We start from the raw sequence: 27,686 nt of genomic DNA, 5'->3' as shown, positions 1-27,686 counted from the left end.
GCATGCTGGGAACTTGTGATGACAGACTTGTGATACACCGCAGTAGTGCATCCACAGGTGATGCTGACACAAAGAGTTTCAAGAGTCAGACAGAGTGCCTGCCAGCAGAACTTATCTCCAGGGTTCCAAGAGGCAGTTTTAATTTTTATAAAACAAAGGATATAGGTGCCTACTGGAAGGGATGTTTGTTTGATAGCAAAATGGCCAAAGATGCCACGTGTTTGTTCTTTTAAAAAGTAGGTGTATGCACTTGGTGGGACAATCAGTACCAGGCAATGCACAAGAGCCATTTGTGTTGTAAATTAATGAGTGACAGGGTACTGCCCTGGTTGCATTTTGATGTGGAAAAGATTACCCTATCATATCCAAAAGTACTCCTATATTTATTTCTAACCAAGGTTGAGACTGGTAAGGTTCTCCCTCTCAATCCATTACACCTCCTTGTGGATGCCTATCTCCCTCTGAAATTTGAACAATTATGTCACTTCAGGAAGTGTTTCCTTGTACTGTAGGTGAGTGTTCTATATGGCTCAGGTGGCAAAGATCCTGGTGGTACTATCTGTAATTGTGCAAAATCATAAAAGTCATAAATTTTGAAAATTAGTGGGCATTGTATATTTGATTTAGATCTTTAAATATCCTTCCTTGGGCATGAGGACTGATGACTTACAAAAAAAAAAGTTTAGATAATAAAATTCTGGAGTTGGATGTGTGGGTGGACATCTGCTCATAGATCAGGGCTTTCTCATCTCCCCTTTCCCAGTGTAGACCCCCCCCCCGGGGGGGGAAGAGACTTTAAAAATGTTATTGAGAATTAGAAGACACCCCAGAGTGATGTTGAGTGTGGTAAGAAGTGGAAATAAAGAACGTCCCCTATGCAAACAGACATGCATTTCTCTCACAAATGCCTTTAGGTTCAAGTACTGAAACATACATACATCTGAAATAAAATGATAACTATATGACTTCTCTAACAGTAAAGGCATCAGTTATCTGTAGAAATTATTGAAATTTCACCATCCATGAACCTGCTGTGGAAAAGGTGTCTAGAGCTCTAGAACAGGCATCCCCAGACTTCGGCCCTCCCGATGTTTTGGACTACAATTCCCATCTTCCCCAACCACTGGTCCTGTTAGCTAGGGATCATGGGAGTTGTAGGCCGAAACATCTGGAGGGCCGCAGTTTGGGGATGCCTGCTCTAGAACAACTGCATACTTGATGCATTGAGAGCAGTGCAAAGATGCAGGTCTTTGCTTTTAGAAGAGGTCACAATGTTACCTTGTGAAAATTTGTTTCTAAAGAACGTAGAGCTTTCAAAACTTGTCCACAACACCGCTCTGCAAGTGTGAACAGTACAGTGGTGTGGTAATTATGCCCAAACATCCCCTACAGATGTACTTAATGTGGTTTAGCTTTGCTTACGTGAATGTAGCCGAAACTGTAGGAGGGACGCAGCCTTTCAAGTCTGAACAGCATTATATGAGACAATGTTGACAAGGGGAAAAATAGGCTTGTGAAGTCTGTTTGCATTTATAACTAATTGAAGGTTATATGCCTAACACTTCTGCCTCAGAAACCAATATGTGAATACATTGTTCAAATGAATCATCAAATTGAAAACCTTTCCAGCATCATTAAGGCTTCTATTTTTCATTCATGTTCTGTCTTCACAACAACTTGTTTGGTGATTCTGCCTTTCCTAATCAGTGTGGGGTTGACATTTTAAAAAATGTGCTCACAATGACTCTTTTTATTACAATAAACTGTTTTGACAGTGTTGTACGCAGATGAAATTTCTGTCTTGGGGAGCATCCATCTCACCTTTACTGCCATGCTACCACTTACCTGTTGGTGCAGAACATAATGAAAGCGAAGTTAATTTAAAATTGTTCCTGTTGTCAGCAGCAACAATGAAACTATAGCTTTGGGGGAGAGAAGTGTTTCATTGCTGGTGTACCTGCAACCGAAAAGTACAGTGGTACCTCCGGGTGCAAACTTAATCCATTCCGGAGGTCCATTTGTAACCGGAAACCGCTCGTAACATGAGGCGCACTTTCCCTAATGGCACCTCCTCCTGCTGCTGCTGCTGCCGGACCGCGTAACCCGAAAAATTCGTAAGGGGGACAGTTCACAACACAAGGTACCACTGGAAGGAAGGAAGGAAGGAAGGAAGGAAGGAAGGAAGGAAGGAAGGAAGGAAGGCAGGAAGGCTGATTAAAAGCAAATGTGTAGACTAGCACTGGCAGCTGGTTAGGGGCATTTGCCTGGTTGGTGCTATTTTGTCTCATTGTGGATAGCTGTCTCAATGCATGTGTTAAAGAGTATGCCATGGAGCACTATGGAATATGAATACAGTCTCAGGGTTGTTGTCTAGCCTGTTAGGTAGGAGTCTAGATAAAGAACAGGTTTTTGTTTTGTTTTTTACTATTGTTTTACCCTTATGCTCTCTCTTTTTAGGTTTTTTTATTATTACTATTCTTTTATAGAAGCTGCTGTGGGAACTGGAAAAATGAGCTAAGACCATGTTAGATAAATTAAAATACTTATACGGTCAAGAGATTTGTTAGCAAGATAGGGATAATTCATCCTTAATGCACCATCTGCTGCCACATATTGGAGTCTGGGTGATCTGTGTAGTTATCTGAAGCCTACGCAATTATGGCTTTCTTAACATTTTATCTTGCAATCCCTTCCGCGCTTACCTGGGTGTAAGTCCCATCAAACTCACTGCAGCTTTCTTCTGAGGAGACATTTGTGATGATGTTGCTATCAGTTCTCCCAAAGTGGGGCAGAGTGCCTGATTTTCTGAAAGTGCCGGTCTTCACTTTGAGTTGACTTCAGTTTTGGATAAGCTGCCTTGAACATGTCAACAATTAAGAGTCCATTTTGGAACAAGGTGGTGTGCAACAAAGTTGCTATGTACGGTGCTTGATTCAACATACCATTTCTTCCATTTGAAGGCTCAGGGCTGTGCTGCCAAATGAAATAGCAGTGCTCAAGCACAAAGCCCTGGCATTTTGTCTCTCACAAATGGGGCCCTTTTATGCTGCTGATGTTGTCACTCCTGTTCAGATGGAGGTATACATGTACCCATTAGTGAGATTCCATTATTTATTATAATAAAATAATAATCAAAATTCCATAATATTGGAAAGTTGAATTGCACACAGCATTTCCTTGAATGCACTTAAGAGTTAAACGACCGTGTGCACGCATGCATGCCTACATCTCAATTTATGCAGCAGAGAAAGTGTAATAAGGGCTGAGAAGTTAATCAATGCCTGTTTTTAGGCTTAATTTATGGATGTCCAATCTGTAGCTTCCTCGACCTCCAATTTCATTTCTTAATTATGTTTGAAAAGGAGAAGCCTGTTTTCACCAACTGTGTTGTCTGCCAGTTCCTATAGATCGAACTTTCTTTCTTTCTTCTCTTTCTTTCATGGCATGGTGAGAGCAGCTGAGCAATACATTGTGATGGACCCAGATAAATTCAGAAACAAGTCCATGATCATGTTGCTATTCAGCAGTGGAAGACAGTATTTAGCTGTCTCAAAACAATAAAATATAAACATAGTTTAACCAGTTCATTGTAACAAAAGTCCTTGATTCAAAGGATTTATAGTCTCACATGAATTAGGTGCCAAAAAAAAAAGCCTCTGTGGTTTTGTTTTGGTTTTGTAATACGACTGCTGTCCACTGCCCAGGATGAGTAGAGTTCCATATGAATGCATAACAACTGTGCAGGGCATGGATACTTGATTCTTACTCACAAGGGATTGCCTTCCCACCAAAACTATCATTGAATGGTTCTTTCCCAGACTGACAGACAATTTTTGGGAAGCCCTGCTGTGTCAGTGGCAGCTTGATCTAAATGAGCAGGAAAGCAGCCTTTTTATTTCACTGTTCTGCAGTCCCTGTTGATGGTATGAGGTTAGAGGGGCTCTGCCCCAGCCAAACGCTATTAGAGACAAATGTCAGTGAGCTTTGGACGGAAAAAGCTCTCTGATTATTTGCTCCATTCAGGCGTATCTTTCCCCAGTAAGCTTTTAGTCACTCCCACTGCCTGTGAGATGTAATCCTTGCAGAGCCAAAGGGGAGGCATGTTGCATATTCCTTAAGATTACATGGTGTACTGAATAAGAGACAAACAGTGGCTCTTAGCTATGCAAAGGTCATCGGCTTCCTTGACACAGGTAGCTTCTCCTTCCTGCCATAATCTGATGGTGATTTAAATAATAGTAATAATAATAGGCAGCATCTTTTTAAACTAAGCTGGCTGTGCAGAAGCAGAGGCCTACGAAAATGTAGAAGGGAGCCCCCATAGCTCAGTGGAAGAGCGAATTCCATTTTATTTTCATTTTATTTTTGTACCCTATCCTTCAACAGGCTCCTGTTATGCCTCCCATGCATCGTTTTCCACATTCAATTCTTGGTATATTGTGTTTAATAGGAGCTGAATGAGCAGGGCTGGGAAAGACCTTTGCCCGAGACCTCAAAGATCCACTGCCAGTCCAAATAGACCAGTGGCATATGTTCATAATTTGATTTCTGGAATAGTGCCTCTGTTGTCTACTATGCAGGCAGCAAAAGCAGCTCTCAAGGTAGACACACTGGATACTGCTATGGCCCTGGGTACGGTATGTTCTGTGTTCTAAAATGTGCAGCTGTTTCTCTGTGCTTCCTTTCTTGAAGTGCAGTGAAAAAAATGTAGGGTGGCATATGCTGCACTCTGGCTCATCTATATGTAGCTTATGAAGGGCCCTGGCTTGGTAACTGTGAAAAGCAAGTGAAATAACCTGTTCTGTAAAGTAACAATATTCTTTGTCTTCAGCAGAAGCTGGTTGTGTGCCCTTGGGCACTCTTGAGGTGGTAGTTCAGAGCACTGCCAAAGACAAGGCAGCTGTGCAAATTTTCATAGAATTTACTTGTTTTGTGAAGATGAGCTGGCTTTGACAGCCTTTTGCCTTACAGGGTGGTACATCAGGCACACCGCGTATATCCGTTCATACCTCATCAAAGTTCTCTCCTAACTCCCGATTACAGCCATTCACACACACACACACACACACCCCTAGTGATTTTAGAAATGGATAAAACACACCAGCTGGATCATCAGGTCCCAGGCTATGTCTGCAAACAGGGGGGGAAATCTGCTTATGACTTGTCAACAGAGCAGATGTTACACTAAGGGAAATGGAACATATTGTCCCCCATGGGATCTGTCACTGTCACACAGGTACTCTTCAGAGTGTGACTGCATTGAATTTCCAAGGACGGGTGGGGAAAAAGTGCCCCTATTTTTCTATTGCACACTGTGAAAAAAAGTCTCCCCTTCTGGAATTAAATATTGCAGAGTCAGTAGTGCAGAATATTGTTTCCTGGATGAAAGAAGCCTTTCCAAATTCCAGATGCAAACATCTTGTTCATGTAGAAAGTGCTTTGAGATTTATATCTCCCTAGCATGAACATGGCTTTTAATATTAGGCCTTTAGTTGTACATCACCTATTGCAATAGCAAAGGATATTTGCACATTACAGCTTCTAGGGTCAATTTAGTAATATGGAAAATTGATAAATAACAGTCGGCCGTATTACAGGCAAGTAGTTGTGTTTTTCCAGAAAAATCTCTCAAGCCCTATAATACTGGCTTTCACAGAGTGTTCTGCCAGCTCCTCAAAGAGTTGTCACTTGACTTGTTTTTATACCACATGAAGTGGTGCAAACCTAAGAAAGGCATGTCCAGAGCGTAAATAGATATAAAAAATATAATTCATATATTTTAAAGCAAGTTCTGCATTCACAAGACAAGAGTTTCCATTTGGATTTTAATGTTTTCATGTTCACTTAGTCTGGAGAGATTCTTTTGGAGCTCATCCCAATCCCTTTTTGTTTTAAGCACCCTGAACAATTTGGTATCACCCGACATGGCTACTCACCACTAACTCTAGATCACATTAATCCACTTTATGAAAATTGAAAAGGGGGGAACTTACCGTTATCGTCTGCTTCAAAAAAAAAACACGTTTCGGAAGTGTGTCTGAACAATTGAGGAACATGCTTTTAAAAAATGTTTCAATCTCCTGTTTTTGCTACTTTCCATTTCAACAGTGTTCAAAGTACAGCATCCTTTATAGCTCATCTGAAGTGGCAACAAAATTCCCTGTCTTTTTCTCTTCCCTTCCCTCTGAACTTCATCACCAGTCCATTCAGCTATCTTTACACAGATACTTGAGCCAAGTGATCAAGTGATGAGCTTGCCTCCATTTCCAAGGTGCTAGATTCACATGACAAAACTCTGCCACTTGTTAACTAATGTTGTTGTGTAAATATAGGTCTAAGTGTTACAAGGTCAGTCCTTGAATGGGTTCACTGAAAGCTGCATGTATTCAAAAGAACATTTTTTTCTTGGCTCAGAAGCTTGTAAGAAAAATCTGATAAACATTGCATTCCACTAAATTAAATCAGCAAAATCCACAATTGGGTTTGTAAAGCTGGTAAAATCATGTTCCAGCTTATCAAATTGTTGGCCTGGTCCATTTAATTAAAAGTTAAATTGAAGGCAGACATTTGTTCCTTCTCAGCATTCTAATGTGATCTGTGCACATCCATGCTTAGGCTTATTTTGCAATTGTGTATAAAACACTATGAGGTGACTGGTCTGTGTGGGGCTATAAAAATCTACACCCAACATTTAGATGCTTTATTAAAAATAGTTTCTTCCCCACTGTCAAGAGCTGACGTAGCCAGATCTGGAGCTTTAGTGAAACCCATAGTTTAAGCTTCTAGGATTCTGATAAATTCTGCTAAATCGGGGCAATAAATTTTGAACACAAATTTCTGTTGAAAGTATTACATTGTGTAATTAAAGCTTGGATAATATGTAGACATGTTTCTTGCACTATGCTATATAGAATGTAATAGTTGTGTGTGTGTGTGTCTCTAGGTGAATGTTTAGCTTTAACATGCCTAATGGCAACTTCCATATACACCTGCCTAAATTCCCAGGTAGGGAAGCTTTGCTGCCTATATAGCTACCTCAAATTCCCTCAACGCCTCCTTGCAGGAGCGAGAAGACAAAAGCTAAGTCGAGATCAGTCTGCATTGGACTGCACCAGACCTGTTTTGCCTGCAGGTCAAATTTGCGGATTGTTCTCTGTACACCACTGAAGAAGATATGCTGTACAGTGGAACCTCGGTTTATGAACACCTCGGTTCATGAATTTTCGGTTTATGAACGCCGCAGACCCATCTGGAACGGATTAATTCATTTTCCATTACTTTCAATGGGAAATTTCGCTTCAGTTTATGAACGCTTCAGTTTATGAACAGACTTCCGGAACCAATTACACCCATACTTCAGTTTATGTACGCTTCAGTTTAAGTACTCCGCGGACCCGTCTGGAACGGATTAATCCACTTTCCATTACTTTCAATGGGAAAGTTCGCTTCAGTTTATGAACGCTTCAGTTTAAGTACTCCGCGGACTGTCTGGAACTGATTAATCCACTTTCCATTACTTTCAATGGGAAAGTTCGCTTCAGTTTATGAACGCTTCAGTTTATGAACAGACTTCCGGAACCAATTGTGTTCATAAACCGAGGTACCACTGTAGTAGATTTTTGCTAAATGTACATTTATTCTGTGGTTATCCCTGTTGCCCAATTTAAGATTTCTTAATAAAAAAGAATTATCAAGAAAGCATTGGATAAAAAGATAACTAATAAAAATCTGCCCTCAGATCCTCCTTTCACTAACATGTTTCTACATTTTCTTGTTTGTTTGTTTGTTTCTTCTTTTTTACAGCCCTTTGCTTGCTGTGTCTTTTGCTGCCTCCTGTGCAGTTCCAGGAATAGCTCTGCTCACCTTTGGAGTAAATCCTCTTACTGCAGCCCTGGGAGCCTTCAACATCATCCTGTATACATGCTGTTACACACCGCTGAAAAGAATTAGCATTGTCAATACATGGGTAGGAGCTGTGGTTGGTGCTATTCCCCCAATTATGGGTTGGACAGCAGCAACCGGCAGTCTGGATGCAGGTGAGAATTACTTGGGGTGGGGTGGGAATGGGACCATGAGGAGGAAGAGAATTGAGTGTCTTCTTCTTAGGACCAATTGAAAGTTACTATACTGTGGGAATGAGTACTGGTTTCACATATGACTTCATTCCCAATAGAGAGCTGTCTTTTTAACCAATGCCCACTGGTTTCATTCACATTATTTCGGATCTGCATATTTCATGGTGTACCGCATGACTCTCTCTTCCACTGACTTGGCATTTTGCAGTCAAAAAACCAAGACTATCTTAGGTTCAGGACCCATTCAGTTCTTTGAATCTCAGAACCAGTGATATTTATGGGCAAAGCCTTCAAGAATGGGATTGCAGAGTGGCAGCTTCTCTGCTATCACAAAAAATAGGATCTTGTGGAGAGGGGGGGAGGGTCAGTCTACAGAACAAGGTAGCAAATCTTTAGAAGGTATGACCTCTGGTGGGGAGGGGGCTTGTAGCAGTGAGTAATTCAAGCCTTAAAAACGCATAGAGATGGGTTTGTGACAGGTGAGTAGACTTCAATCTGTAAGACCTCAATCATTTTATTATGGCCATAGGCCAACAGGGGTGTGTAGACTGCATAATGACTTGCCTACCTGGTGCAAAGGTTGTGGAAGTCCCATTTCATCTAGTTAGACTGGTAGATACTGTCAGAGTGAAGGTGACAGTCATGGTGCATGTCAGCACCAGTGAAATGGGGAAATGTAGTTGTGCAGTATTGGAAGCAGACTTTAGGTGGGTAAGCAAGAAGCTGAAATTCAGAACTTCCAGAATTGCTTCCTCCAGAATTCTACCTGTCCTATTTGCAGTGCCAGGTAGACAGGCAAAGCTGAGGCATTTCAATGCATGCCTAAGATTGCAGTGTCAAAGGACAGCTTTTGATATCTTAGGCGGTGGAGAAGGTTTTGTAATAAGCCAAGCATATACAAAAGGGACAGGTTCTGCTTGAACCAAAAAGGAGCCAGGCTGCTAGCACTTAGGATCAAAACAATGGCAGGGAGTTGGAATAAACTGACTGTTCTCACAGTGGAGGGATGAGAAAAGTGTGCTCTATTAGAACCTGTACTTTTTAACATGCTCATAATTAAACTTGCATTAGAGCTGAGCAGTGGACGCAGGTGGCGCTGTGGTCTAAACCACTGAGCCTCTTGGGCTTGCTGATCAGAAGGTCGGTGGTTCGAATCCCCGCGACAGGGTGAGCTCCTGTTGCTCGGTCCCAGTGCCTACCAACCTAGCAGTTCGAAAGCACGCCCAAAAGTGCAAGTAGATAATAGGTACTGCTCCGGTGGGAGAAAATGGCGTTCCTGTACGCTGCTCTGGTTTCGATGTTTCGTTGCGCCAGAAGCAGCTTAGTCATGCTGGCCACATGACCCGGACAAACGCTGGCTCCCTCAGCCTGTAAAGTGAGATGAGCGCCGCAACCCCAGAATCATCCACGACTGGACTTAACTGTTAAGGGTCCTTTGTTGTTGTTGTTGTTGTTGTTGTTGTTGTTGTTGTTGTTGTTGTTGTTGTTTAGTCGTGTCTGACTCTTCGTGACCCCTTTACCTTTACCTTTTAGGGTACTTTACCTTTACCTTTTAGTGAGTTGGCCAAGTGGTAAAAACAAAAAAGAATTTCAAAGAGTTCCAAAATAATCTTTCTTAACTGGGTGAATTGGCAATAAAATGAGAAGTGCAGTTCAGTGTAAGTCAGCATGAAGTGACTTACATCAGGGCAAAACATCCTTAATTCTCCTAACCACTATCCCTCTTCAGCTGCTGAAGACTAGGGCTTAAAAGTCTGAAATATGGGAGCCTGGGTCTGTGCATGTAGGCACAGGATTCTAAACCACTCAAGGAGCCCTCAGATCTTCAGGACACAGGGCAGGGCCACAGAGTGCAGCCCTGTTCTCCTCTCTCTTGGTTGTACCAACCTTACTATATGCTTGTGAAACATGGACCACTTATAAACGCTATCTCCAACTCCTCGAAAGATTCCATCAACGGTGTCTCAAGATCACCAGTGTTGAAGCAATGATTCTTCAACATCAGCTTCATTGGACTAGTCATGTTGTACGGATGCCTGATGATCGTCTTCCAAAGCAACTACTCTATTCCAAATTTAAAAATGGAAAGCGTAATGCTGGTGGCCAGAAAAGAGGTTTAAAGACTGTCTCAAGGCAAATCTTTAAAAATGTAGCATAAACACTGACAACTGGGAAACACTGGCCTGTGAGCGCTCCAGTTGGAGAACAGCCTTTACCAAAGGTGTCATGGGCTTTGAAGACACTCAATCTCAGGACGCAAGGGAGAAACGTGCTAAGAGGAAGGCACGCTTGGCAAATCCACACCGTGATCAGCACTGTGCTGATCCAGAATTGGCCTCCACAGTCACTTACGGACTCATTGTTAAACCCGTGTTTATGGAAGACAATCTTACTCAGCTACAAGTGATCGCCAAAGAAGATGATCTCTTGGTTGTAATCATGTGAAGGGATAATGATTGAAGAGAGCTGCTAAGTTGGCCTTGGTGGCCCCCGAATAGCAGTTGCTAGGGAACAATTGTCCTGCTTTGGAGCTTCCCATCGCTCCAAAAGTGAGCCAGTACTAACCCTCATACTAATAATGCTGCAAATGGACAACCTTTGTTGAGATCACAACTTGGGATGGAAGGATTAAAGCTGCAGGTCTCTCCCCTGCACCTATCACTATATATATATATATATAACTTGCAATGCTTCCAAGTGATGCATTGAGTGTTGTGTGCAGTTTGGCCCTCGGGCATATGTAAGTGCAAGCCTTTATCCTACTCTCCCTCTTCTGTGCTCACATGCTCTGTGTTTCTACAGGAACTATTCATCACCGAGTCAGCCAAAAGTCAACCAGGATTATGTGACTCCTCCTAATTTGAAGATCAAACATAACCTTCGGTTTTGCAGTGCTCTTGTGATTCTCTTTGCAGTGTGAGTCACGATAGGATCTCAGATTCATGCAAAAAGATCAGAGGAATGTTGTGTTAGCTCAGTGGGCATGCTCCTTTCGTTGATGCTGCTGCTTTTGAAGCAAAGGCTACAGAGACCTGAAAATGCAGGGTCAGTCTAATGAAGCTTCCTGAGGTGACCAGCCTTTTGGGGGGCATATTGTATTCTTCTTAGCATTGCAAAGCATTTGTTGCTCTAGGCACAAGTGATCAGAGTAGTAGATGTGAACAGATTCTGTTATGAACTAAGGGAACATGGTAGAGAAAATGAAGGTGAAAATGCAAGAAGGACCTAACTAGCCTTTCTGCAGTGAAGGAGACAAAGAAGTTTAAATCAAATGATTTAGCTCATATTAGAAGCTGTGTGTCCTCTGTGACATGACTAGTGAATGTTCAACAACCAAAGCAGGGCTTCTGCTGTACAATTGTTATGTTCACTTATCTGCACTGTGTTTCTGGCTGTGATTACAAGTCCTGTGGCTTCCGCTGCCTCTCTGTCTTCCCCTCTGTGCTGCACCTCACTAAAACCAAAACCAAATTCCTTGAAAATCTCACTGTTAAAAGGTACAGTGGTACCTCTACTTATGAATTTAATGCGTTCTGAACGCACATTTGTAAGTCGAAAAAAATTGTAAGTCATATCCCATAGGAATGCATTGGGAGAAAAATTCGTAAGTAGAAGCAACCCTATCTAAAAATTCGTAAGTAGAAAAAAATCCTATCTAAACCACATCCAAGATGGTGGACGGAGCTCCATTCGTAAGTAGAAACATTCGTAAGTAGAGTTATTGCTAAACAAATACATGCCGTGTTGGGAATATACACAGATAACTCTGACCATGGAGTTTGGATTATTCCCTAATACAGAATCTGAATTTTATTTTGTTTCTTGATATGAAAAATGCCCAACCCTATCTGTCTCTCTCCAAGTGCCAGAAACTAGCACCAAACGTTGGCTTCCTCGAGTGGGACTTGTTAGCTGAATCTAGGCCAATTATACATGCTATTTATATACATAACTCTGAGTAGTAATTGGCAGTGCTCATGAAGTTGTTACAGTAAGTACCACACTTTTAATATTTGGAAGGAGGGAGAGGTCCCTATGCTGCATACCCTTGAGTACCCCCAGGGGGAAAAGGCACTGGAATAGGTAATAGTGGCCAATCTCAGAAGAAGCTTTTTAGCCCATGTTCTCTCATAATAACTAAGCATTGGATCTTTTCTGCCCCTTCCCACTCAAAACGCTCAACCATAGGCTTATTTGCAGAAGGGGGAGGGGAAGGTATCCATACAGAAACTATTTCTTTGATTAAAGGATCATGCCTGCAGTTGGTTGATAGTTTCTTATATAGGTAAAGGTAAAGGGACCCCTGTCCATTAAGTCCAGTCACGGATGACTCTGGGGTTGTGGCGCTTATATCGCTTTACTGGCCGAGGGAGCCGGTGTTTGTCGCAGACAGCTTCCGGGTCATGTGGCCAGCATGACTAAGCCATTTCTGGCGAACCAGAGCAGCACACGGAAACGCCATTTACCTTCCCGCCAGAGCAATACCTATTTATCTACTTGCACTTTGATGTGCTTTTGAACTGCTAGGTGGGCAGTAGCTGGGACTGAACAATGGGAGCTCATCCCGTTGCGGGGATTCGAACTGCCAACCTTCTGATTGGCAAGCCCTAGGCTCTGTGGTTTAGACCACAGTGCCACCCGCATCCCTTTTAGTTTCTTATAGATGTTAGGAATGCTTTTTTGTATGGACAAGCGGAGTATGCCATCTGCTTCCACATCATGTAAGCCACATCTCTGGAATCCATTAATGTTTCCTAATTAACTAGCTGAAGCAACCTGGCTTTAGATAGAAGCGTGGGAATACATTTGCACCTTGTTAAAAAGAGGGGGAAAGAGCCTACCCTACTGAGCAGCGATAAGGAACATAAAGCTGGGGAGAAAGAAATCTTAAGGCTGCCCATAGTGCTTGGCATGTTTTACTTTTTATTGGGGAGCTTCTTCTCAAGAAAGCAGTCCAGTTATTTTCTGGTTATTATGCTAAAGCCAGTCATGCAAGGTGAATCATTTCTTCATCCTTCCTTCATTTTACTATCAAGACTGTCTCCTGCTTCTCCAGGGAGGTGGGGAGGAGAGGGCATATAGCCAATGCCGCCGCCGTTGCTCAAGTAGACTGTATGTTTACTTGATCAGTTCCAGTCTTGAGCGCTTGCCACATCATATACCGTAACTTTTTTCTAGGGAACAGTTCAGGATTAAAATATGAACCTTTCTCTGTGAGCATTGGTTGGGTAAAATTGGCCAGCTTTAAACTGACAACACTCAGAGTTAATTTTATCATCAGCTGTGGTAGCAGAAAATGCACAAGTGTTAAATTTAATCAGGTTTATGGGCTGGGACCAGCATCTCTCAACAAGGCGAACACATGCACTTGCCAAGGCGGGTACAGAGAATTTCCCTCCCCGAAAGGGAACCCCACCTCCAGTATCTTTTTTCCCCTGTTTCAAGGAGGAAGAACATTATCATGACAGGAAATGGGAGGCTGGTGGAAAATGCCAAAAGAACAAAGCAGTCTCATTTTTACAGAAGCAGTAAGACTCAGATCAAACTTCTCTCTTGCTGGCAAGAGATCATGGCTTGTGTTTAGTAATACAGCCAAAAAGAGGATATGCCCTTTTTTTAAAAAAGAAGAAGTTTAAATATTGTAATGGGGAATTTCATACTGTGTGTTGTACAGCCTGGGACTCAGTCTTGGCATTACCACATTTCCTTATGAAAGCAATAGGGTCTGGTATCCTTTCATGAGTGGTGGCTAGCTCCCAGCATCTGAAGTGTACTCAGGAGACTGCAGAACATTGCAACCCCGTGCCATGAAAGCACATCCAATTCTGAGCCACCCAGTTTGCTCGAAGTGACAAGCGGGGATCTCTGCCATAATGTGCTTTATCAGTTAAGGGGATTTACTCTGGGTAGGCGGTGGTGGCAGCGCAGATAACAGCCTCGCAAATGTAACAGACATTAGAGACCCACAGTGGCCTGGAGCCATTGGTATTACTGCTCCCAAGAAGTTTATCTCAAGAGACTATTTAGTTTATCTCAGATGCCCCACTTTTACCTTCTGTTTTCCTGAAAGACATCTTGTCCTGATTTTCATTCATTTTCTGAAAATTTAAATAATTCCTGGGGCTATGGAATTTATAGACTGCCTGTGTATGTACAAACGGTAATCACGCAGAGGCTGATTTTCAAATTGCCTTGACTTTGTAATTCAAATTGGGTTGTGGGCTAGACATTAATTATGTCAGCCAACATCTATTTACAACCGGGGGATTTTAAACTGGGCAGTTCTTATCAGCAAGTGACATTTGGCAGATGGATGGATTTAGCAACAAAACAGTGAGGAGAGAGGAAAAGGACAATTGTGTAGAGCCCTTCCTCATTTGTATAGCCCTTGTCTGCCCGGAAGGAGAGCAGTAAAGAGAGGACCTCACTTTGTTCAGAATAAGTGACACTGAACTTTGTTCCTATTTCCTTCAATTTTTTTGTTTTTTTCTTAATTAACTGGATCATGTTTTGAACAGCCTGCTGGCGAAATGTGTAACTGAGCAGTTTCAGAGAAAACGACAAATTTTTGCCTGGAGCAATTTATCCTGGCTGTAGAAATAGAGGCCTAGAGATGTGAGCTGGCATTGACCTTAGCAGAGGCTTGAGACTTCTCTTCCTCTTCAAAATGATGATCCAAGAAGCCTCTTACTCAGTTTGTATAAAAGACAGAGGTATGTCATCATTGATCTGTGAGCACAGGACACACAAAGACAGAGGGCCTCGTTGCTCCATGTAGTAAATGTGGAGGCAGATGGACAGGGCTAGTAGGCAGCTGTTTTAAATTTAATAAGACAAAAGTCAGTCGATTATTTGCCTCCCCCACCCCCGCTTTCTTTTGCAGACACAAAAGCGATAGTGATTCTGCTATTGGGACACCTGAGGGACTGATGCAATCAAAGTCGAAGCCCACTCAGTAAATTCATTGTCACCTACACACTGTACACAGCTGTGTTAAGTTCCAAGTGCTTTCATCTTCCAAATAAAGAATATTCAATGGCCCATATGGGACAGCTGCTCCAGTTCACCTCACGTCCCAAATATGCGTTACGAAGTAGCCAGTAGGGGGCACCAGAGTAGTAGCAGGAAAATTGCATTGGCTTAAGAAAAGGCAGCGTTTGAGGTTTAGAGAGCTGAAATTAACTTTATAAAAGTTGTGTTGAGTTTTTAAAAATTGTTTAAAATATCTTCTTGCAAGCAAGTTGTTGAACTTCCCTTAGTGCCTTGCAAAAATATGGCCCTTCCTGTCTTGCAACCTTGCTGGGACTTCCAGTCATCTCCCACCTTAACTGCTACAGTCTTTGCATCTCTACGATCACATTCTCACCTACTCCCTTGCCTCTGACCAAAATCATTCACCTCTGTCATCACTGAGACCACATGACACCCTTTCTTAAACCTCTGTACCTCTTCCATTCCTAGTTCTAGCACAAACATTTGTTCTTCCCTTCATTACTCTGCCTCCTCTGATTATTCTGACTGCATATCCATCCCCATCATCTTCACTCTTCCATCTCCGCCATCCTTTGTCTGTCCCCCCACATCTTCAGTGCCTAGAACTGCCTCCAGAAACTATTTGATGCTGCATGTTACTTCCTTCAGACCCTTTCCCCAAATTCAGTTTCCTTGAAGAACTTTGATACAGACACTTACAGTGGTACCCCGCAAGACGAACGCCTCGCACAACGAAAAAATCACAAAACGAAAGCATTTTGCACTTTTTTGGACGGCTCGCAAAACGAAGCCATCTATGGCCGTGCTTCGCAAGATGAAGCAGCCTCGCGAGGGGAAGGGAAGCCGCTGCCACCACCGCTTACCTTTAGTAAGCGTCCATGGCCGCCGCTTCTGCCTCCTGTGGCGGCGCGGCACTCGTGGCGGCCTCCGCAGCTCCGGCCTTGCCCTCCTCAGTGGCCTCCGCGTCTGTGCCCTTGTCCTCTTCGGTGGCTTCCACGGCTCCGGCAGGAGCAGCTGCGGGGCTCGCCAGGCGGCCCTTGGCGGGAACAGCTGCAGCACCTGAAGGAGCGGAGGCTGCGGCAGGAGGAGACCCCGTGGTTTCAGCCTTGCTTTCTCTCATCTCTGTATGGCTTCCGGACTCCTTCCAGACCCCTGGCCCTCCTCCTGCTTCCCCCTCCCCAGAGCCTTGAAGACTTCTGGCCGTGGCGGGTGAGTCTGCGCCTTTTTTTTTTTTTGGTGCTTCTTTTTTCCCCATAGGAACGCATTAATTAAATTTCAATGCATTCCTATGGGAAACCGTGCTTCACAAGATGAAATTATCGCAACACGAAACGACTCGTGGAACGAATTAATTTCGTCTTGCGAGGTACCACTGTACTGATCTTCCTCTGCTGAAACTAAGCCTAAGCACTTGTAATGAAGCTCAAGGCATATCCTGCCCATGTTCACCCTTACTGCCAGTTTATGTCTCTCCTATTCTCCCCATCCACCCCGCAGCAAGTTTTAAGATGATAAGCTGATCAGGGTGCTGCATTTTTTTAAATTCTCCATAGGGAACTATGCATATTGATGGTGCTGCATAAATGATAACTGTTAAATGCCTCCATCATTTCCTTGCTACACCTGGACGTAGTTTCAAAACAGTGGTCATGCCTTGACCGGATTGTGGTCAAACCTCTAGGCTTCAAATTCACAACCTTTATTTTGACAGTGTTTTTGGTCGTCATAGCCACTGCTACATTCAGAGGCACCAACATGATATATGGGTACCATAGAATAAGTAAGACTTTGCATATTGCAAACGGCTTGTTATATAAGGACTAAGATGTAGCAGATGTTAGAGAAGGAGAGATACAAAGGAGCATGGGTGGCAAAGTAACATGCAGTCAACATCTTCTACGGAAGATTTATGCCTTGTTCTGCACTTCACCACATGCCCCCCCCTTCCCTGTGAACCCTCCTGAATGTTGGTGCTCTTACCCACCCATTGGACATGGTGTTGATTTAAATAAAGTTTCTCACTTTCTCATTCATACGTTTCCCGATTGACCATTCCAATTGGTTGTGGTAACAAATAAAACATGTTTTAAACTTGGCCACTATGATTCATGCATTGGTAACTTTACAATTGGACTCCTATAATTTGTTCTATGTGGACTTCCCCTAAGACTGGTCTGGAGGCTGTTGGAGAATGCTGTGCCCAGGTGGTTGAGTGGAACACCTTGATGCACACATAATTTTACACCTGTGCATAAGGAACAGCTGCTGTGCAGCTAGCCAGTCATGTACAAAGTCTTGTTACTAACATATAAACCCCTTAACAACTCAGGGCCAGGTTACCTGAAAGACTACCTTCCCTGTCTGCAAGAACATTTAGATCATCTGGGGGAAATTTACTTGCGGCACCACAGCCTACAAAACATCACAAGGCACCCTACATAATAACACAAAACAGGTATTTTCCATCATTGCCCCTGCACTTGATCTCCGTATGTGTCTGAGAGAGAGAACCTTTGGACTCAAAACGTGCTTAATCTTCACTTGATTGTTTCCATTTGGTTTGATCAAGGGTTGTGGATTCTGTTTAAAGAGACTGAGACTGCAATCTTATGGTCACTTTTGACAGTAAGACCCATTTGAACTTGCTTTCCCCCCTTCCTCTCCTCTCCCATGCAGCTCCCTGCATGCCCCAAATATCTGCTCCAGAGCATCCCCCCACCCAAAGGTGAAGGAAGGAAATGGAAAGGAGGTCCTGTTGTGGAAACAGATATATTTTAGATTTCCATCTATTCTTGTACCCTAGTATTTCTTCCTTTCTCCCACCACAAAACTTTCAGTCCTATTGAGTTATGCAAAATACATCTTGACAAATTGCTGCATTCTGTCTTACAGTATTAAAAGTAGAGCAGAAATTGGATTTTTCTAACCACATAATTTGGAGGTCTTAACCAATCTCTCCATCCATCACTGCTATATCTTCCTTGCTTCAGTGTGGGCAGGTAGTGTGTTGTTTTTGCTGGATCAGCTTTTGCTGACGGGCATATTCAGATGATGGAAACCTAATTCTGTAGGCAAAGATAAGGTTCAGTTATACTTCATCTCATTTTCCAGGTTGAACATGGAAGAACTACAGCTACATAACCGCCAGCCATGTTTATCCAAAGGCAAATGGGTGCAGCTGGATTTGCTCTTGTTTCCCAGCTCTAATCTCCCTCATCTGGACCAAGGAGGAGTAATTTGTTTTAGCATCTTTTTAGCTCAGAGTAGCTGGTTTGTTACCATACCAAGATAGAAGAAAACAACCACACACAGTTTTAAGTACAGGCCATTAATGGCTAAACTTAGACTTCAAAATCCCTGTAACGTCTTGCATAAACTTAAACATTTAATTTATTTCCTGGAGAGACAAGAAGCTGGTGCTTCCCCCCCCCCAATCCACTCTTAACCTCCCCCTCATGTGTCAGTCAGCTACCAGAATCTGGAAATGATTTTAAAATTCCTTCATATTATTCAAGGCAGAAGAATTACCAAAATTGTGCTCTAAGCAAAACAGCATTCTTGGGTTGCCAAGGCAGTAAACAATGGCTTTAGGAAATGCAATAAGACTTCAACATCTGTTTTGGAGCTGATATTTTAACCATTCTGTGTTTATTTTACATGCCTGGTTAGTGATCTCTGTCATACATCTGTGAAGCCAAAAACCAAGACAATGAAAGAGGTAGCAAGTCAGTTTGGAGCTCCAACTATAAGCCTGGTTTTCCATGCTGAGTTTTTAACATTAAAGTGTTTCTGGCTTTTGTCTTAAGTTTGTGAATGATAGCATAGTTTATCAAATCATGCTACCATTACAAGACTTTTTGTATAGACCTAGGACAGTCATGAGTTTTAAAAGAACTTCATTGGGCTTGACAGCTTTAGACAGAAAAGCATGAATATCCTGCACCTTCTACCGCTATCTCCTATGGAACCTTAAGGGTTGCTGAAAATATCCTCCTGAAACAGTAACACCACTCAACAATAGCAGAAGTACTAGATTAAGTAGCTGCATAAGTTTGCCACAGGAAGTTGACTAACAGCCAAACTTGTCATGACACCAAATGCATCACTGGCACCAACATTACATGGTCAGGAGAGGAAACCCAACTGCTTCTCGGCGGCAGTCCTGTCAGTCTCCCAGCTGTTACCAGTCCCAAGAAGAAAGCTCCCATTGGCCCAAATGGGAGCTTTCTTACCAGGGCCAACACAGCCATGGGAAAGGGATGCTCTCCATCAGTACTGCAACGAAGTATGAAAGGGCCGAACATCTGCTTCCTACTTCTGCAATCCTGACAAAATCAGACATAACCACCTGCGCCTAACATCACTTTTTAAAAAACAAGCATGCAGGCAAATTATCAGTGTTGTACCTACCAGTAGCATCATGCTGTATGTAGTTCAGCCTTGAGGGGTCTTTTTCCATAATGCACACCTAAATACACTTAAACTGGAATCCTAAACACAGTAGGGAATAAGAACCATTTGACAAAATCATACTGACTTCCAAGTAATCTGGAATTTGGAAACTCTTTCTCAGGGCAGCTGACACAGTGTAGTAAAAACAATAAAAAATAATTTATATTCCCTTAAGATTCAGTTTAGAGTGCATTTTTTATAGCTTCATCCAAGGGAATTTGCACAGAGGAGCCACTGCTACTGAAGCACATTGAGATAGCAACTGGAACAGCGTTGTCAGCCTCTATTGGATCTATGAATCCCCCTTTCTGTTCTTTAAAAAAGGGTGCAGATATATACCCCATGTAGGATTCCTAGGAGGCTCCTCCCAACTAAGCCTGCAAAATAGCACCACTTGCTACCGGTAGTAAGTACCCCCAGAGTGGGAACACAAGTAGCTTCTTCTGTATCAGCACTTTGATCAATCCCAGCATCGCTACAAGATTGCCCTGTCAGACAAAGGTTTTGAAAATGTAAAGGTAGAGTCTGGACCCGGTTGCACTAACAAGCCTAATTCTGTACTGCACAGCAAGAAACGAAGCCATGCATGTTGCCATCAAGTTGACTTTGCAGTATCTCCTAGAAAGATTGCATGGGAAGGTAGGCCCCTCATAAAACAACTCCCCTTGTTTGGCACATCAGTTGTCTGGTTTGCAGCTGGGAGTTTCACCTGAAATGTTGGTTTTTTTGACAAAGAAGTGAGAGTCGGAAGTTATTTCTGAAATGGCGTTAGGAAATCTTGCCTTCTTGTTGCTCCCAGCGTCCATCCCTTTGCAAACAAAATGGACTTTGATTCATCTACAAGAAGGCATAACTCCACTGTAACAACATCACTTCAGAAGTTGAATCTGTGAAAATCAGTCAAGCTTTATTAAAGCGTAGGCCCTAAAGATGTCCCTCGTGAAACAAAATGAAGCTTTTTGAAGATACTAATGGGCATCTGTGCTAGATTTCAGTGGAGCAGGATCTCGTACCATAAGTCTTTGAAAGACTGCAGTTGTGAGGAAATATTCCCATAGTTATATTGAGTGGATCTCAGGGCCTATTTTTCCCTTTGATTCTTGCTTCTGCATTAACTTTTAGGTGGTGTACAGGGATAGGTAACACAGAGACCCTGAATGTTGAAAGAACTGAAACAACCTTACAATTCTTATGAATTTTTTACTCTGCAGTTTCTGGTCTCTGCCAAGCATTCATGGGTCAACAGAAGGTCCTATCATACTGAATTCTAAGATGTATGGAGTATACAGAATTTAGAAGTTAGTTACTTAACACTAGGCACTTGCAGCCTTCTGTGTTGTTGTTTAGTCGTTTAGTCGTGTCCGACTCTTCGTGACCCCATGGACCATAGCACGCCAGGCACTCCTGTCTTGCACTGCCTCCCGTAGTTTGGTCAAACTCATGTTCGTAGCTTCGAGAACACTGTCCAACCACCTTGTCCTCTGTCGTCCCCTTCTCCTAGTGCCCTCAATCTTTCCCAACATCAGGGTCTTTTCCAAGGATTCTTCTCTTCTCATGAGGTGGCCAAAGTATTGGAGCCTCAGCTTCACGATCTGTCCTTCCAGGGAGCACTCAGGGCTGATTTCCTTAAGAATGGATAGGTTTGATCTTCTAGCAGTCCATGGGACTCTCAAGAGTCTCCTCCAGCACCATAATTCAAAAGCATCAATTCTTCGGCGATCAGCCTTCTTTATGGTCCAGCTCTCACTTCCATACATCACTACTGGGAAAACCATAGCTTTAACTATACGGACCTTTGTCGGCAAGGTGATGTCTCTGCTTTTTAAGATGCTGTCTAGGTTTGTCATTGCTTTTCTCCCAAGAAGCAGGCGTCTTTTAATTTCGTGACTGCTGTCACCATCTGCAGTGATCAAGGAGCCCAAGAAAGTAAAATCTCTCACTGCCTCCATTTCTTCCCCTTCTATTTGCCAGGAGGTGATGGGACCAGTGGCCATGATCTTGGTTTTTTTGATGTTGAGCTTCAGACCATATTTTGCGCTCTCCTCTTTCACCCTCATTAAAAGGTTCTTTAATTCCTCCTCACTTTCTGCCATCAAGGTTGTGTCATCTGCATATCTGAGGTTGTTGATATTTCTTCCGGCAATCTTAATTCCGGCTTGGGATTCATCTAGTCCAGCCTTTCGCATGATGAATTCTGCATATAAGTTAAATAAGCAGGGAGACAATATACAACCTTGTCGTACTCCTTTCCCAATTTTGAACCAATCAGTTGTTCCATATCCAGTTCTAACTGTAGCTTCTTGTCCCACATAGAGATTTCTCAGGAGACAGATGAGGTGATCAGGCACTCCCATTTCTTTAAGAACTTGCCATAGTTTGCTGTGGTCGACACAGTCAAAGGCTTTTGCATAGTCAATGAAGCAGAAGTAGACGTTTTTCTGGAACTCTCTAGCTTTCTCCATAATCCAGCGCATATTTGCTATTTGGTCTCTGGTTCCTCTGCCCTTTCGAAATCCAGCTTGCACTTCTGGGAGTTCTCGGTCCACATACTGCCTAAGCCTGCCTTGTAGAATTTTAAGCATAACCTTGCTAGCGTGTGAAATGAGCGCAATTGTGCGGTAGTTGGAGCATTCTTTGGCACTGCCCTTCTTTGGAGCCTTCTGTAGCCCTTTGGAGCCTTCTGTAGCCCTTTGGAGCCTTCTGTAGCCCTAAGTTATGTGGCTGTTAGAGGGTTGGCATCATACACTTCTGCTTAATCAACCTGTGGCAAAATATAGCAAGATAACATGCAGGTGGTGACTGGAATCTTCTCTAGATTTCTGCTGAGCAAACTTTAATAAACTTATACTATACAGTAGCCAGTTTTTTAAATTTTCTTCACTGTATTTGTTTTATATGTGTACCTTTGCGAAGTGGGTTCTGGCAGCTAATGCACAGCCAGTTTGGCCTATGAGAAAATATATTCTGTGTAGTATCAAAAAAGGTGGAACCAAATGGGGAAACTGAAGGATAAAATGTATCTTAAGTGTTTTCTACAACAAATGGAAAGCAGTTTTTTTCTCACAGAAGTGTTTAAGGTGTGTGTGTGTGTGTGTGTGTGTGTATGTGTATATGTATATGTATAGTTTGTAGATATTTTGCTCATTGTCTTCTACTTACAGCTTAGAATTGGTGATGATGGCTTAAGAAGTAAGGTGATCATTTATGCATCACCCAAAAAAAACACACCACACACACACACCCCACAGATTTGCATAACATTTACATAATGTTATTTTATATGTAGAGGTGCAGATTTAAAAATAATAATTTAAATAGAAATACAATGCATTTCACCTTGAGTGGGGAGAACTGTGACCTGTGTGCCTGCTCAGCCGGTTGTCCAGGTTGGTAGCTATTGTCAAGCAAGGGGTCCTGCTTTCCTTTTTATGGTTTTTTATCTTTAAAAGGGCATCTTCCAATAGAGAACTGTCCTCTGAAAAGTAGAACATGTGGCCACCCTATCAAGAAGTCATAATCAGTCCTAGCTGGAGCCCTGTCCCCAAATCATTTTTTTTATTGTCTCTAGATGAGCCCTCAGACACTGTTTTTGGTTCCAAAAGCCTCTTGCTTTCTGCAAACATATAATTGTTTGAACAAAAATACAAACATTGCCGAATTCAAAATTGTAAATGAGAAATGTGATTAAATTGTGTATGTATGACTTGCCGGAAATGCACTAGACGTAAACAGGTTGTATGTTGCTGTACGTTATGTTCACTGTATGTTATGTTCACGTTTAATGAGAGTGGATTTGTGTATTGGGGGGGGGTGAGGGGTTTGTGTTATGTTGTAAATAAAATTCCAATATTTTGTTTTTAAAAAAATAAAAAAATAGAAGTAAACAGGTTGGACAAGGAATGCAAAAAAACATCCCTGCATCCCCTGGAAGTAGCATATACTTGGGTTCTGAGCCTTTTGCAAATGTTCTTACTCCAAAAAATGATAGAATGATAGAAGCATTTTTTTTTTAAGAGTAACATTTAGCAACTCCTGCATCTGAAAAGGGTATTTGGAGTTTATGTGGAGAGTCGAGTAAACTGTTCCACACAGCTCCATCCTGTATACCTTTTACTGCCTTGGGGCAAGCTGATTATATTAATGAGACTTCTGCACCTGCAAGTGATTTACTGGGTGTACGAAATGAAGACGTAGAAACTTCAACCCAGTTATCCAGATTTCTGTGTCACTGGCCCTGGCGTACACTCTAATGCCTTGATTTCTCTTCGTTTGCAGGAGCATTGCTGCTGGGTGGGATTCTCTACTCCTGGCAGTTCCCTCACTTCAATGCACTCAGCTGGGGGCTCCGCGAAGATTACTCCAGAGGTGGCTACTGCATGATGTCTGTCACCCACCCAGAGATGTGCAGGCGGGTGGCTCTGCGTCATTGCCTCGCCTTAATTGGACTTTCATCACTGGCGCCCGTCCTTGATGTCACCACGTGGACTTTCCCCATAATTTCTCTTCCCGTCAACCTGTACATTTCCTACCTCGGCTTCCGTTTCTACAGAGATGCCGACCGTGGCAGCTCCCGGAAGTTGTTTTTCTGCAGCTTGTGGCACTTGCCGATGCTCCTCTTGCTCATGCTGACTTGCAAGAAATCTTGGCACAGAAAGGACAACGAAAAGGAATCCATGAGTTGAGATCGCATCATGTTGAAAAACTCATGTTGCCTTTGTGATAACTATTGGCTTCAGAAGCTCCCATTCAAAATGGCGTACATATTTCAGTTATCATGCAAGCAGGGAGGTTTTATGTTGATGTATTCAGAGAGAATATTTTGTGTCCATGAACACTCTCTGTGATATTTTTCAAATTAAATCATTTGATTTGGGACACACACATGACTCTTGGATTTGATTTTTGAATGTGAGATCCTTACCTTGACTCTACGGAGATGATGCTAAGATGCATGTTATATCTTAATAGCATACTGATGAAAGAACAAATCTCTATCTAATTCTTAAGGACGTATGGCAAGCCTGCTGAATCTAGTCCAGCAACAGTTCCCCCAGGTGACCCATATGCATCTACACTGTTCCACACCAGAACAGGAGGATTGGCTTAACAATATGCAAAAATCACTCTGCCCTAGTTCTAGGAGTATAGTCTCATTCTGTATGGAAAGTGGAAAGGAGTAACAGTATTTGGAGCTGAAAGAAACCACTAGGGAGTGTCATCCTCTCAGAGATGCTATTAACCTATGAGTATGCCCAATTTCCACCTTTATTTAAACTTTTTCTGAATATGGTATAGACAGTTCATAAAGGAAAGATACAGAGAAGTTTGACTGGAGCCATTAAAGAGCTCTTAAAAAGGAAAAACAGCCATGAGTACTTGACAGACAGACAGAGAGAGAGAGAGAGAGAGAGAGAGAGAGAGAGAGAGAGAGAGAGAGAGAGAGAGAGATAATAAGGGGTACACAAACTGTCTCTCTCTGTGTGTGTGTGTGTGCGTGCGCGTGTGTGTGTGTGTGTGTATGCACACACACAACATAAAGCCCCCAAGGCAGACCACCATGCAGAAATACATTGCTTTTCCATCAGCCAGGTCTTTGCTCTGTACAAGCCCTCACCTCATCTCTGGTTACCAACTTAGAAGTCCTTTTGGCATTTAAGCAGTTCATAAATAATAACCCTTAAAATAAAAAATGTTGGTACCTGGTAGGATTTGTAGTCAAAGCCATGGGGTTAGAAGGGCCCAACAGTTTGGGTAGCTCCAGGAATGACTCCTAGCACAAAAAATCTGCCCACTGACTGGAAATGTACAGCTCACTTCTTGGTTTTCTGACAATCTGCCTGCTTCAAAGGAAACAAACTTATGTCCAGCTAATTTCCACCCCGTCAGACCTTTGACAGCTTTCATGCCATCCTACTTTCATAGCAGCCTTCTTGCTAGTAGGTTATGATTGCCATCCTCCATCCAGGAAGGAGCTATTTGTTGTCTGAATTTCCGTTTCCTAGAAGTGCCTCCAATTCTTATTTCCTGCAACACATCATCAAGCAACCCTGATGGAAATGGAAATACAGAGCGGATTGAATCAGCTCAGCCTGGCCACGGAGAAAACATTTTGAACCAATCTGAAACAAGGAAATAACCTTCAGGGTGTAACTACTGTGGCTGAACAACCACAGAAACAGAAGCTTGTTCACTTTATATGCCAATCTTGTTTATGGCTTCAAGATGCTAGGTTAGTTGCATATAGTTTATTGCATTCTTTTAACGCTAGCTTTTATATCATAGTTTTTCATGTTTCCACTACCGTACTTTTAAAAAGAATATTCAGAGCACAATGATCATCTTCCTTTCATCACATACACCCTGCCAAATAATTTAAGTTCGTTTGGAATGTGAAGGTTTATTGGAATATGTGAGAGATCAAGGTGCCTTTCTTGGAGACGGGGGGACCTAGCATAGAACAAGGACAAAACTGTTGTTATTTTACCTACTTGCCTTGTTGTCTGATTGCAGGGAATGGAGAGTTACCAGAAAACATTTAGGGTGTCTGAATGAACAATTTGTAGCTGAGAATTGTAGGTGAGGACTGAGGGCATCATGGCAATTAATTCACAATGCTACTCTCTGATCTATATTTGCAAGAATGAGTTGAGGAGAACCTGCCCAACCAATTTAACTGTCATATATACAGGTTGATCTACATCCCCACAGATACACACACACACACACCCTTCTCAGACCACAATAATACTATTAAAAGTACAATTCTGTATGTGTCTACTAAGAAATTGGTCCTGCTGAGTTCAGAACTTTCACACAATTCAGACTACTGCTGAACAAGCTGTAGAAGAGGTCATACAAAGAAGACAACTTATTTATTTGGCACGATTTCATGAATCCAGACCAAGCTTCCACTTACATCAGTGACCTGACTTGTCTGTTTGCAATGGTTTCAATGGGACCAAAGTAGGCTGGATCTAAACTATTGTGTCCAAAAAGCAGTCAAAGTAAGGGCTCAAATATTTTGGGTAGGCCCAGGAGTGACTCCTAGCGCAAAATCTGCCCATTCACTGGAAGCATACAGCTCACCTCTTGTTTTTCTGAGAACCAGCCGGCTTGAAAGGAAATAAACTTCTGCTGGACTAACTCCCATTCTGCCAGTGTTAGATTCTGCTGTAAATTCACAAGGAACAAGTTCTGGCTTCCAACTGCAATAATACCAGCCGACCTTACTGGATTATTGTAATAATGTATATGAAGTACTCTCGACAATCTAAACCAGGCACCCCCAAACTGCGGCCCTCCAGATGTTTTGGCCTACAACTCCCATGATCCCTAGCTAACAGGACCAGTGGTCGGGGAAGATGGGAATTGTAGTCCAAAACATCTGGAGGGCCGAAGTTTGGGGATGTCTGATCTAAACTACTAAAGAAATACATGCTAATACAACTACTAAAGAAATACATGCTAATGCTGCGATCCTATGCTTACTTGCTGAGATTAAGCTCTCAGTAGGGCTTGCTTCTAAGTAGCCTCCTTAAATGCAGGGGTTTCCAATGAAGAACGAATGAATAAGAGAAACACAGGTCCTGTCAAATTTCATTGTTCCAATATGGAGTTGTCTTGCTTCTACTGTCAATTTTGCTAATAGAGCTTTCCTTGGCCTGGTTGTCTTCAGATGCTTACATGTGTCCTTATGCGCATAGATTCTCATGAGATCAAGGTTGTGGGCAGGCAGGGGAAGCATAGGAAATACCACGATGGATCAAAACATCATGTTATCCATTTTGGAACTGCAACAGATTTCTTACTTTCTCTATTTTAAAGTGTAGCCAGTGGTTGTGTGTGACTTTGTGCAACCACGCCTTCAATCCAGAGTGGGGGTTTTCTGAATTTGAAAAGAGCTGTAGGATAATGGGCAATTGTGTCCATGACACTTTTTCTTTCCCAGTAAACCATTAGAGATTGCCACGTGGCCAGTTTTTTTTTCTGCCACCTGGTTGCTTTTCTAATACTGAATCGATGACAGTCAATGGACAGCTTCTAAATGTGCATATATATTATATTAATGAAATACCATAATGCACCAGTGGCTATTATTTTGTTTTCCTTAGGGGTAGGGGAAGACTCCTGATCACAGAAGTGAGAAAATGGGAAATTATTGATCTG

The 27,686-nt window shown here is 42.5% G+C and overlaps 1 protein-coding gene across 1 annotated transcript in view; it reads left to right on the top strand.

Annotated features, from left to right (window-relative positions):
* Window positions 1–24,399, top strand: part of LOC118079914 (protoheme IX farnesyltransferase, mitochondrial) — a 97,752-nt gene extending 73,353 nt beyond the window's left edge. Inside the window, exons 6-7 of the mRNA XM_035104664.2 lie at window positions 7,804–8,036; window positions 23,796–24,399. Of these exons, the coding sequence (XP_034960555.1) occupies window positions 7,804–8,036; window positions 23,796–24,202 (640 nt within the window). The 3' untranslated portion in view covers window positions 24,203–24,399. The remainder of the gene's footprint in view (window positions 1–7,803; window positions 8,037–23,795) is intronic.
* Window positions 24,400–27,686: the final 3,287 nt, after the last annotated feature.

This window comes from Zootoca vivipara, chromosome 2, assembly GCF_963506605.1.
Source record: "Zootoca vivipara chromosome 2, rZooViv1.1, whole genome shotgun sequence".
Classification (NCBI taxonomy): domain Eukaryota; kingdom Metazoa; phylum Chordata; class Lepidosauria; order Squamata; family Lacertidae; genus Zootoca; species Zootoca vivipara.
The sequence above is the reverse complement of the archived record's forward strand: the minus strand, read 5'-3'. Positions and strand labels throughout refer to the sequence as shown.